The sequence below is a fragment of the Oncorhynchus mykiss genome, chromosome 15 (assembly GCF_057628025.1).
Source record: "Oncorhynchus mykiss isolate SJ-2025 chromosome 15, ASM5762802v1, whole genome shotgun sequence".
In the NCBI taxonomy this organism is placed as follows: Eukaryota; Metazoa; Chordata; class Actinopteri; order Salmoniformes; family Salmonidae; genus Oncorhynchus; species Oncorhynchus mykiss.
In genome coordinates, this window is record NC_143036.1 from 25,637,315 (window position 1) to 25,650,442 (window position 13,128).

The following is a 13,128-nucleotide window of genomic DNA, read 5'->3' on the forward strand; positions in this document are numbered from 1 at the left end:
GACCCTAATGATAACGACCCTACGGTATAAGTGTTCTCTGTAATGGCCGGAATGAATCATGGCGCGAGGCGGGGAGTGAGTCGTGTACCTCCAATCAAATTGATTTGCGAATCTTCATCGACATTGGTGTCATATTGGCTTAGATATGAATTTAACATTGAGCTTCAATCAATCCATACTACTGTATATTTGCACCAACCGGCGTATTTCGTCATCAATGACTTATAAAGTATATCCCCCAACAATCTATCTATTACATATAAGGTTGATGGTAGCTGTATAATGGCTATCTACTGTAGGTCTATCTGACATGGATTTGCTTATCAAATTGTCCTATTTTCAAATGCACACAATCCATTTGTACAACCTATTAGCCTATGCCTCTGTCTCGCAATATATTTCTATACAGTATACTTTATCTCATTCTATGACCTCTTCAATTGCTTCTTATCAATGACGTACAAATCTGTGCTCCGCCATTTTGAAACATTCCAATTCAAGTGTGTCCTTTTGGATGCAAATAAATGTCAAATCTTTCACAAGCCTGACTTTTCATTATTTTTCACATTGATCAAATTACTATTACACTCTAATGTACTATCAATTATCTTCCCATCCATCTTTAAAAGAAGGGGGGGGGTAAATAAAACAAGATGTAAATGTCAAAGTGAGGTGTCTTCCTTGACTAATTTCACAGCGCCAGTTGATTTTTAAATCGCAGCTCTGTCCGAGTTGACATTTAGTAAATGTCTCAGCAGATTAAAGCACTGAACACCAAAACAAATTAGAGGAAGAAAACACGGGTTGATAAAAGTATAAGGACGTGCTCTACTCAAGCTTTTCAAATGGATGAAACGACTGAAAAGGTATCTTATTCATATTTGGAGAGAAGGTTGCTTAGCAAAAACAACTTGAAGCAGAAGGTACTTTGCTGGGAAACATTTCCATATTTCCGGGAATTTTTCATTTGACCGATTTTGCACTTGGCATAATGTAATTTACAGTTTTTTCAAATGTCATAAAAGTAAGTGAATTATTCAATACATACCGACTGTAGAAATCATCCCTGTAGTAGTCATAGTCAAATTCATAACCACTGGGGATGAGAGAGAGAGAGAGAGAGAGAGAGAGAGAGAGAGAGAGAGAGAGAAAAAAGAGAGTGTGTTTAGCATTTAATGTCTACTATAAGCTCTGTCAAATGCTAACATATCAAAACAGAAACCGTTTGATCCAAACAGACATGTGGGTCAAGTCTTAAGGCCACCGCAGATGGAGAAAACCTTAGCTAATCTGACATGCGGAGGCCAAAGACTGACTGACAGGAATAAGAGTGGTTTCAGAGTGGTTCTACATTCAAGGCCGGAACCTGCGGATAAACCTAGGAAGGTCACAAGAACTAAGGTACCTCCATCAACAACACATTCCACAATCTCACGTCAATTGTGAGCTCAGAGGAATCATGAAAATGTCAGTACTAATAAAAAAATAGAACATATAAACTACATTTCAGAGAAGGAAAGAAAATGTACACCTATTCAGAACAGGAGAGAAGTTCACATTTCTTTTTCACAGGAATAATTTTTAATTAAGATTCATGCAAATGTCATTTCCATTTAGAGCAGCCCAGTGTTGGTTTTGGCTCTCTAATTACCATGTTACATCACGGCTGTTTTGAGCTGTGGTATTAAAATGCAAATGAATGTTTAATGAATTTGTAACATAAAAAACAATGTGCAAATGAATAAATAAGAAAACAAAGAGGCCTAATGGAACAAGCCAATGAATGGGACAACTGTGGGTTGACAGGGTGTCAAGGGACCACTATACAACAGTCTGTTAACCATTAGTCATAGTAAATAGACCAATATGGCTGCACATCAGTTATACACTCAGTGGTCAGTTTATTAGGTACACCCATCTAGTACCGGGTCGGAACCCTATTTGCCTCCAGAACATTTTGAATTCTTCGCCACCACCAGCCTGAACTGTTGACACCAGGCAGGATGGGGCTATGGACTCATGCTGCTTATATAAAGTTAAGTTCAATCTTGACTTCCTCCATCAGCATGACGCAACAGGGAACGGGGATTCGTCGCACCAGGCAATGTTTTTCCACTCCTCAATTGCCCAGTGTTAGTGACCGCTGGAGCCTCTTCTTCTTGTTTTTAGCTGATAGGAGTGGAACCCAGTGTGGTTGTCTGCTGCAATAGCACATCTGTGACAAGGATCGACAAGTTGTGTGCTCCGAGATGGTGTTCTGCACACCACTGTTGTACAGCGCCATTATTTGCCTGTTTGTGACCCGCCTGTTAACATGGCACGATTCTTACCATTCTCCTTTGACCTCTCATCAATGGGCTATTTTCACCCACAGGACTGCCGCTGACTGGATGTTTTTGTTTTTGTTTTTCGCTCCATTCTCGGTAAACCCCAGACATGCGTGAAAAGACCGGACGTTTCTGAGATACTGGAACCGGAGCGCCTGGGACCAACGATCATACCACACTCAAAGTCGCTTAGGTCACTTCTTTTGCCCATTCTAATGTTCAATCGAACAGTAACTGATTGCCTCAATGCTGTCTGCATGCTTTATGTAGCATGCCACGGCCACGTGACTCACTGTCTGTAGGAGCGAACCATTTTCATGAATGTGGAGGTGTAACTAACAAACTGACCACTGAGTGTATTATACATTGACAAGAAAATAAAGCTTTAATGATCATGAGACGTGTATGGGAGAAAAATTAGGCCCATGTGTAATAAAGCCTTCATATTCAATTTTTTTTTGCATGGAATGCCTCTTATGTTGGATCTGTTATACTTGACGATTTTAAGGACATGTCAAGAGTCTAATAACTAGTACCTTGGGAGTAAACTCAATTGGGAAATGAGAATTTACATTTTTACCAGAAGTTTTCATGGTTCTCATTTGATGTGCTCTTGAGAAACATGGGCAAACTAAATCCCACATTGTTAATTAATGACTTAAAACCATATCGATGTCATTGATTATTTCTCCTCACAATCCTAGAGTTAAAACACAGAACACTGACCTTTGACAAAATAATGATGCCAGAGTTCTCATACAAAGCCAGAGTATCTTTAGCCTAATGTAGCTGCTAACCCCAGTTTTCTATAGGTTCTTGCTGATTCGCCAACTCCTAGACATAATCTGAATTTGCATCACTCCTTAGCCTTCACCTGACACCACACACTAATCCAACTCCTTTACAAGTTGTTACAGTAGGAGAAAGCCTCAGACACACACTTTAGACAGGTTCCTCATCTCCCCATAGCCGAGAGGGAGAGAGTGAGAGAGGGACAGAGAGTGAGAGAGATCTTTACGGGTTTTACCTGTAAACTGCCGACAGCGGCCGTTTGGAGCCTGGCTTGGGCCGGTACGGTTTGGGCTCCCCTGCCATGTTTATGTCTGTAAAAAACATACAAATAAAAAGCAGTTCTTTACTCAGCTTTTCTTTTTTTCATCCACTCTTTCCTTCCCTCCCTAAAACAGTCAAATACCTAAAGTACCGGCAACTCATGTCAGTACCAATCCTGTCACTGAAAAACCGTTCCGGCATCTAATCCAATTTAACACTTCAGTGCAGCGTAAATTACTAGAAAAAGTCCGGTTTTTGAAGAACCCTTTTCAGTAAGGGGATGCAAAAATAGCATCAGATATCATTATTTAGTGTGTAAATTAAATGTTTAACATGTGGTGTACAATGAGGACTGATTTGATGCAATACAGTGCAAGGTTTGTCATCTTCAGTCCTGGGGAGATTCAAATACCTTTAATTGAACAATTCCAGGTAACTTACCATTTCAAATAATATAGTAGTCTATATGCGAATATGTCCGACATCCTCCTTGAAACTTTCCTGTGTGAAGCTCTTTTCTAAAGTGCTCTGAAGATAGCCATAACAACCTTGGTACCAATACGAATCCAGGTGTAAGGGGGAGGGAGAGAATACAGAGTGTCCTTCATTACTCATTTACAGAATGGGCTTCCTTGGGAGAGAAGAGAACCCAACAAGGTAAGGATGCTGTAGAGCGAATGCTCTTTAATTTACAACCATCCATTGTTCGGGTAGAAAATAGATAGTTGAAGGAAAGGACATCAGCTTTTTTTCTATTTCTCGTTATCCACAAGTATGTATGACATCAACTATTTCCCTCCCTTTGGTATCCTATTGTCTATGTACTTGCTCATGTGCGTATGAGACCGGCACCCTTGAAGGTTTCAACTTATCTGACTCGCTTTATCAGATGTACTGTGATCACAAACACCGAGTGTATAGGCTATTCAAATATCTCTACATCAGCAAGGCTTTTACAAGGTCTCCTTCACAACTTCTACCTTCTGCACAATTCATCCTTTTTTACTGCATGTCAAAGATGCTCAAGACCTGTTTGAGCTGCAAGGTCATTCTGAAATGGCAACACAAGAGAGACAGGAACAGGAAAGTACATCACTCTTCACAAAACAAGACACCTCGATGAGAGCTACAGTACAGGATGTTCACCAAAGCCTTTTGTGCCCAACAGAATACCATGTGTATGCACATCCCACTGTTTTAAGATGCACTTCCAGTCAGTCCTACCTAAGCAGATGTTAGTCTAAATTATGCATGTGGACCCGGCTGAGCTCACTCGGGAGCAGCTGAACCTCACTAGTGAGATCATAGCAGGGAGAGGCAGAATAAACGGCGGGAGGATTTTGCAGCCTAGCTTCCCGCCCCTCCACTCTCCACAGAAATGTGATTATGCCCACGGCTGTTTGTACACTACCCTGTCAGACATCCTAAAACACCGCCTTGTTTATTTAGAATGTGGGAGAGATATCGCGTGTGTGTGTGTGTGTATGGTGGTGATTATCAGTGACGATAACTTTAATATAATCCTATTACCTAGGTGTGTGTGTGTGTGTGACTAAAATAATCATTTTATCTGGGTTGATTTCTTCCACAGTAACGACACAAAAAGATATCAAACATTTTTGGGTAACAGTTAAGTACGTTACTGTGATTGTTTTCAATTATAATGGTCAAAAGGAAACAAAAATAGCTTCTTGGCAAAGAGCAATTTCTCAAACAAGAATTTAGCTAGGACTGTCTGGGAGTGGTCTGAGTGGGGAGAGGAAAACTGAAAACTAGCTGTTACAGGCAGAGAGGTTTGGAACCCTTTCTTAAATGGTCTTTTAACTAATTTACCGCATGGTGATGTCACCATGGAAGGCCAAAACTCCATCCCACCAAAACAGGCTGAAATATCAGGTGGCCTGTTCAAACAGCTCTTACACTAGAAAGGCGGTATCATAATTTTCACAATTTCACAGTATTATTCCAACCTCATAGTGTGGAAATATATATATAAAAAACTTTAGGAACACATGCTCCTTCCATGACATAGACTGACCAGGTGAATCCAGGTGAAAGCTTTGATCCCTTATTGATGTCACCTGTTAAATCCACCTTAATCATTGTAGATGAAGGGGAGGAGACAGGTTAAAGAAGGATTTTTAAGCCTAGAGACAACTGAGACATGGATTGTGTACGTGTGCCATTCAGAGGGTGAACGGGCAAGACAAAGTGCCTTTGAAAGGGGTATGGTAGTAGGTGCCAGGCGCACAGTGTGTCAAGAACTGCAACGCTGCTGTTTGTCAAGCTCAAATGTTTCCCGTGTGTATCACCAATGGTCCACCACCCAAAGGACATCCAGCCAACTTGGCACAACTGTGGGAAGCATTGGAGTCAACATGGGCCAGCATCCCTGTGGAATGCTTTTGACACCATGCCTGATGAATTGAGGCTGTTCTGAGAGCAAATGGGGGTGCAACTCAATATTAAGAAGATGTTCTTAATATTTTGTACACTCATTGTATAAAACAAAGCAAAACCACATTTTTGACTGCAATGGGCCTTTAAGATCGATTTGAAGTCATGTATGCCCCAGGTGATAACAGGTATAAAGATCAGGTACTGTAGTACTTTAGGATAACACAGAGCAATCTCTGCATGGGTTAAACCCCGCACACACAACTTGACACTGTGCCATACAGCACTTCATCCAGCAACCTGACAGACTGTCTATCGGCATTGGTTCCACTTGGCACTTGCCAGAGGGTTTAGAACAGTTTGACTGGGCTGTCAGGATAAACCTGACTCAGGTGCTAACTCCACTGGAGGAAGGAGATCCATCAATGCTACAGCAACACCATTTGAGAAGCAACAAGGAAAGCGAAGCCTGATCCTAGACCAGCCCTTAGGGCTCTCTCGCTGGAGCATCAGAACAGTGCGAGACAGAGACAATGACTTACAATGAATGCAATTAATCAGATTCCTAGGGTCAAGAAGATGGGCGTTGTCCATGGTGCTGATAAAGTGCAATACAGAGAATATTTTCGCTGTCCGTGGTGCTGATATCAAGCACCACTACTACGGAGAATATGGAGCATTGTCCATGGACTTAAAGCAGACATCCACTCCACTCGGCCAAATCCTAACTTGACATACACGCATGCACATTTCATTTGATTTCCCCATTGATTTCAAGGCATGACTATACAAATGTTCAAGTTCTATTCGCTGGTGTCAAGTTAAGTCTTGACACGTAGAGAGGAAGGGCGCTGTCCATGGTCCTAAATCAGAGCTCCGTGGAGAGGAGGAGTGGGAAAGAACTTGGTGACTTTTGGCTGCAGGAGAAATGAAAGCTTCCCATTCAGACCGGCTTTCACACCGAATCATTCGCAGCATCCACAACGAGAACTAATTCTTCATCTCAATGGCTACATTCAATACTCTGTAATCACTGAACTTGCTGACCACAGTAATATTATACACCTTATACCGGAACACACACACACACACACACACACACACACACACACACACACACACACACACACACACACACACACACACACACACACACACACACACACACACACACACACACACACCTGTTCAAAAGTTTGGGATCACTTAGAAATGTCCTTGTTTTTTAAATAAAAGCAAATTTTTTGTCCATTAAAATGACACAAAATTGATCAGTGTGGACATTGTTATTGTTGTAAATGACTATTGTAGCTGGAAACGGCTTATTTTTAATGGAATATCTACATAGGCGTACAGAGGCCCATTATTAGCAACCATCACCCCTGTGTTCCAATGCAAATGGGTTTTCTAATGATCAATCAGCCTTTTAAAATGATACACTTGGATTATCTAACATAACGTGCCATTGGAACACAGGAGTGATGGTTGCTGATAACGGGCTGTACTTCTATGTAGATATTCCATAAAAAATCTACCATTTCTAGCTACAATAGTAATTTACAACATTAACAATGTCTACACTGTATTTCTGATAATTTTTATGTTATTTTAATGGGCAAAAAATGTGGTTTTCTTTAAAAAACAAGGACATTTTTAAGTGACCACAAACTTTTGAACAGTAGTGTGTGTATGTATTCTGTATAACGCACACACCACACACAAAAAAAATATATTTGTCATTGCACTTGCAGTACATTCACTTCCGTAATCTTATGCAGGCCCTACAACATATATAACCCAGGTGGATGAATAAGTGAAAGCTATACTGTATCTTCTCTGAAAGGATGATTAAGTGAAAGACATACTGTATCTTCTCTGAAAGGATGAATATATGAAAGAAGTGGGTACAAGGTGAAATCTATTCGAGAGACACAGAGGCAGGGAAAGAGCGTGAGGGAGGAATCATTTCAGCTTCAGCTGTGTTTTTCTGACAAGTGAACATGCATCCGTGACTCCCTGGGGTACGGAGGCCCGCTTTTTTTTTATTGGACTTATTTGTGCCCCTCACATCTCCCCATAGGAGCGAGAGCTTCACTTAATGCTGAGCCTTACCCGCGTGTCCTTCATATCTGACCTCTGCTGCCAAAGAGAGACTTGCATGTCATGCCTCACTCTCTCCCTTTTCTTATTATCCCTAGAAGCGAGGAATGAATAATACCGTATCAATATGTGGAGGCCTTGACTATAAGCCATGACTGCAACATTTAGTCATACCACCTCACCAACGTAGCCTTTGCACAGATATATACAACTGTGGTAATAGCACTTAGGTATATTAGAGTAAGTATTACTACAAAATGAGGGTTGAAACGAGCTGACGCAATGCCAATAGCGGCAGTAGCACATTTTCAAAATAAAATTAGGGCTACTACCACAATTTAGAAAAGGATGGAGGTGCAGCACAGAGGAAAAGAGAGAGCGAGAGAAAAAAAAACATACTCATATTGATGGGAGGGATTCCACCTAAGGTACTGAAGCAGATCTAGAACAAACCCAGTCCAGGCAGTAAGGTCAGACATTTTTCTCTCCTAACTACCCCCCCCCCCCCCACACGGTCAGACAGCTAGAAAGGGCACTTCTTCAGTGCTCCGAGAGGTCAGACCTTCTCTTCACACCCACTCGGTAAGACAGCACACACACACACACACACACACACACACACACACACACACACACACACACACACACAGCCTGGGGCTTGAGAAAGGAGCTGGCAGATCACCTCAAGGTCAGAGAGAGAGGGGGCAGAAACCCCACACCCACTTACAGAGTGGGAGTGGGAGATGCAGAATTACTTCAGAGAGGGAGGGTTAATGGAAAAGAAAGTGGGTGAGTGGAGGGAGAAAAGGAGTGAGTAAGGAGGGAAGAGAACAAGATAGAATGTTTTTATTAACTAGTCAGTTAAGAGCAAATTCTTATTTACAATGACAGCCTACCCTGGCCAAACCCCAACAACGCTGGGCCAACTGCGCCGCCCTATGGGACTCCCAATCACGGCCGGATGTGATACAGCCTGGAATCAAACCAGGGACTGTAGTGATGCCTCTTGCATTGAGATGCAGTGCCTTAGACCGCTGCGCCACTTGGGAGCAAAAGTGTAGGAGTGAGAGACATGGAGTCTGGAAGTGAAAAGTGGGAGCGTTTTACTATTTAATCCATTTTCTGGTCATATGAAGATTAAAATATTAGCAAAATATGGCCTCTTTCCCATAGGTATACTCTTTTATTTTCATAACTGTATTTCTAGTTGTCTTACACTGTGCCACCCATGTACAATCACCAGATAAACCAAGTACTCCATCTTTGAACAGCCTCACCTTTAAGAAATATGCTTCAGTATTGGCTTGACATTGGGCAGTGACTCAATGGAATGAGCTCCGTTGAATGCGGTCTCGCTATATATTACAGTCACATCTCATCTCCGACAGTTGTCCCGGCCAGACATTAGACTGAGTCATCCTAGGCTACCATCTGTTTCACAGCTCCATGGTAAACACATAGATAAAATCAGACCTACAGTGCATCAGACTCTTACAACAGCATCTCTTGATTAATCACAGTGTCAATGCTTCTGCCTGGTCTGAAAGCATCCCAGGCGCTTCTTGATCCGGCGTGACTGCTGTTCTCTCTCTCTCTCTCTGCCTGCAGCTGTGGATTCCTGACCTGATTAACCGGTCGTGCTACTTTGTCCCGAACCTGCTGTTTTGACTCTCTCTCTGTCTTTCTCTCTCTCTCTCTCTCATTGAAAAACACATCCCTTACATCTCCCTCAAACAGACGCAGACTCTGTATCCCCGAATACTGGCGTTTCCTAATACATCTTTGTCAAATTGACCATGCACCCTCCCTCCTCCCCCCTCCTAGCCCTGCTGTCTCTTTGACAAGATAAACCTTAAAGGGAGCGAGGGAGAAAGAGAGTTGTCTGCTGCCGCCAATCTTGCTTCCGTCTTAATTAATTGAACGAAGTAACTAATTATGGAAAGCGAGAAGCGGCGGGAGGGAAGGGAAAAAGAACAGAGGAGCAGAGGAGGAGAGGAGGAGACGTGCTTGTGATGGACGTGAGGCGAGGCGGGAGAGCTGGCAGCGTTTAGTAGAATAGATTGTTGTCAGACCACCCAGTGGCCAACCCACACAGCTCATCAGAAGTTTGTTTTTAAGATGGGTTGAAATAGCTTTCTAACCGAGACTGTGCTGCTTAGACGTGAGAGTCGGTATGGAGAAAGATGAGGAGGAGGGAGGTTATGCTGAAGTTGTTCAGCGCAATGCTCAGTGAAAAGACGGCACATTTGTCTTCAGTATAAATAAGTGTGGGAAGAACATTGTCTGACTCAAACTGCCTTTGATTCTTGCTGGTGTTCACGTTGACATTTTTGCTGCCTTTAAAAAAATATATATATTTTCCATCTATAGAAAATACATCTCTAGCCTCTTATATAAACAATGTTGAACACTGGAATTACCTAATGTACTAGGTTTTATTATGTCATACGTGGGTGAGGTACAAAGAATGTGAATTGTTGACGCAGAGAAATAAGATGTATGGTCCACCTAGCCCTTAGAGCAAAGGCCTGAGAACACTTATTATGCTCAAGAGCCGACAGAATAGCTACCGCAAAGGGATTACCTGAAACAGCTGTCTAGTTGGCGAATATCCTTCTCATTCCCTCTGGCCAAATCAAGCTGACACACAAAGGTGAAATTGGTGGCAGATTCGGTTAATTGTTTGCGGCAAATATTTCAATATAACAGGCAGGTGTGAGTACACAATCGTTTGATTTTATTTTTGTATTGGATATATCTACCGACGGCCTGTATTGATCCCGGAAAGATAAATCCATTGTTTTGTTCATTTTTGTTTTACTCTGCCTACAAACACGATGGATGATTCAGAATCCAATGAATCATCCATCGGTTGATTCACGAGAGATACTTACGAGCTCAAAGAAACACGTCTCAGGTTTCAGAGGATTCAAGCACTGTTAAGGACAACAAAACCAATCAACAAAACAAACCAAAACCAAGTTGGCCAAGCGTAGGTATCAAGGTATCAACGATGGCATCAAACCATCCCCAAGCTAGAGGGCGCGCGTGGAGAGTGAGGAGATTTACTGATATGGACGTTGACTTGTTAAAATCCATCAATGAAAGGCTTGCCAAGCTTGATATCTTGAATATACTACATTATGCCAATGTCAGATTGATGATCTAAGGAAAGAGAACACGGTGCTGAAAGGTACTGTAGACTCTATTCATGGCAAGGTGGAGGTGGTGCAAAGGGAGAACAAACAACTTAAAGAAACCTTGCTTGATGTGCAGTGTCGATCAATGCGAGACAATCTCATATTTCCAGGGGGACCGGAGAATGACAACAGCAGAGTCTGTGAGGACACTGTCCGACACTGTTAACTCAACTGAAACTGCTCACAGATGTCGTGTGTAATGCCACATTCTACAGAGTTCATAGAATGGGTAAGGCCTCTGGGAATAGGCCTTGGGTTATTATTGCATGTTTTGAACATTTTAAGCAAAAGGTAATGACGAAGAGCACGGGCAGTGAACTCAGGAACACTGATTTTGGAATTAATGATTCCCCCCCCCCCCCCCCCCCGGAGATCAATGAAAGGAGAAAAAAAATGTATCCCATCATGAAAGAAAAGCGTTGTCTGGACCAACGAGTCACCTTGGTGATGGATACATCAACGGCTAATTGTATTGGGAAACGAGAGTAACTCCCTGGATATTGTACTCCAATGTTCAAATCTGAGTTTGTGTGTTTTAGAGAATCATGACAACTTCAACTATAACAAATCTTCACTTGACAAGAAAGGGGCTGCATATAGCTCAGGTTAATGTATGTAGCCTCCCTAACAAAATACATGAGGTTTTTAACTTGGTAAACATAAATAATATTCATATTTTGGCTTTGACCGTAACGCAGTTGGATACATCTGTAAATGATGGGCAAATGAACATTCATGGATATAGTCTACTCATCATCATATACCTTTTAAGTGGATGGGATGACCTTAATGTATGTCAAATATGGGCACTATAGGCTCAAGTACATCTGCCTTACCAGGTATCCATATTGGTAGGATGTGTGTATTGATCTCCAAGCTCTAGTCTAAGGTGTCCTATCTGGATGACTTATTCGCTGGGTTTGACCAGGCCAAAGATAGTAACAGAGATGTACTTATCTTGGGTGATTTTAATATATATTGGAAGGATCATAATAATTCAAACGTAATTAAATTATTGAGGCATGCAGAGAGTGGTGGTTTGAAACAAATAGTAGATCATCAATTAAGTTAGGTCACCGTTCAGACACGTGCACTGATCTGATCTTCTGTAATATACCATTGCAATGCTTAAAAGCCAGATCAATGCCAGTGGGCTGGACAGACCATAATATTGTGACCATAACCATAAACACCAAGGTTCCACAGAAATCCCCGAGGGTTGTGGTCAGGAGAAATGTTAAAACATTTAATCATGAGCTACTTCAAAAGGATTTGGCTGCTGTACCCTGGGAGCTGATTTATCTAGAGGATGATTTAAATCACGCTACAGAATGTTTTATTGATTTGCTCACTGAGGTAATGGACCATCATGCCCCAGTAAGAAAGAGTACAGTTGGGGCTCGTTTATCTCCATGGATTGATGATGAACTGGGTGAGGCATTTTTGCAAAGAAATATGGCAAAAGTCTTCGCAGCTAAATCTAAACTAGAAGTTGATTAACAGAATTGTAGAACACTACGTAATTATGCAGTTAAATTAAATCGCAAGAAAAAAACATTATTTTACAAAAATGCTTTTATTGTTTGTAAAAACTATTTTAAAAAAGGTATGGAATACAGTAAAGGGCTATCTCATCATGCCCATCTAGAGCGGAGATTGACGGGAGAACAATAACAAAACAAGCTGATAATGCCAATCATTTTGCTGACACCCATTCTTCCAAACAAGCTATTGTCCAATTGATTGATGATCATATTATGAGCAAAAAAACAGCTCTTTTAGTCTACAAATGGTGTCAGTAAAGGAGGTGTTAAACCTATTGTAGTCATTACCCAATGGTAAATCTACAGGTTATGATCTTATGGACAATTCTTTATTTCGCTATGCTGCTCCACTGATTGCAGCTCCACTGAAATACATATTTAATTAGTCACTGGAAAAGAGGACATTTCCAAATGTATGGAAGCATGCTAAACTGTGGCCAATCCTGAAAGACAGCAAAGAACCCATTACGCCTGCCAATAGTCGACCAATTAGTCTACTCCCATCAC

General features: G+C 41.6%; 1 protein-coding gene across 6 annotated transcripts in view; it reads right to left on the reverse strand.

The window, feature by feature from the left end:
- The window catches only part of ralylb (RALY RNA binding protein like b), a 155,175-nt gene that overhangs the window by 22,067 nt on the left and 119,980 nt on the right, over positions 1-13,128 (reverse strand). For all 6 annotated transcript variants that reach the window (XM_036944133.2, XM_021562821.3, XM_090199685.1 and 3 more), the window contains 2 exons: positions 3,355-3,430; positions 1,049-1,096 (listed from right to left, as the gene is read on the reverse strand). In XM_036944133.2, coding sequence (XP_036800028.1) covers positions 1,049-1,096; positions 3,355-3,430 — 124 coding nt within the window. The remainder of the gene's footprint in view (positions 1-1,048; positions 1,097-3,354; positions 3,431-13,128) is intronic.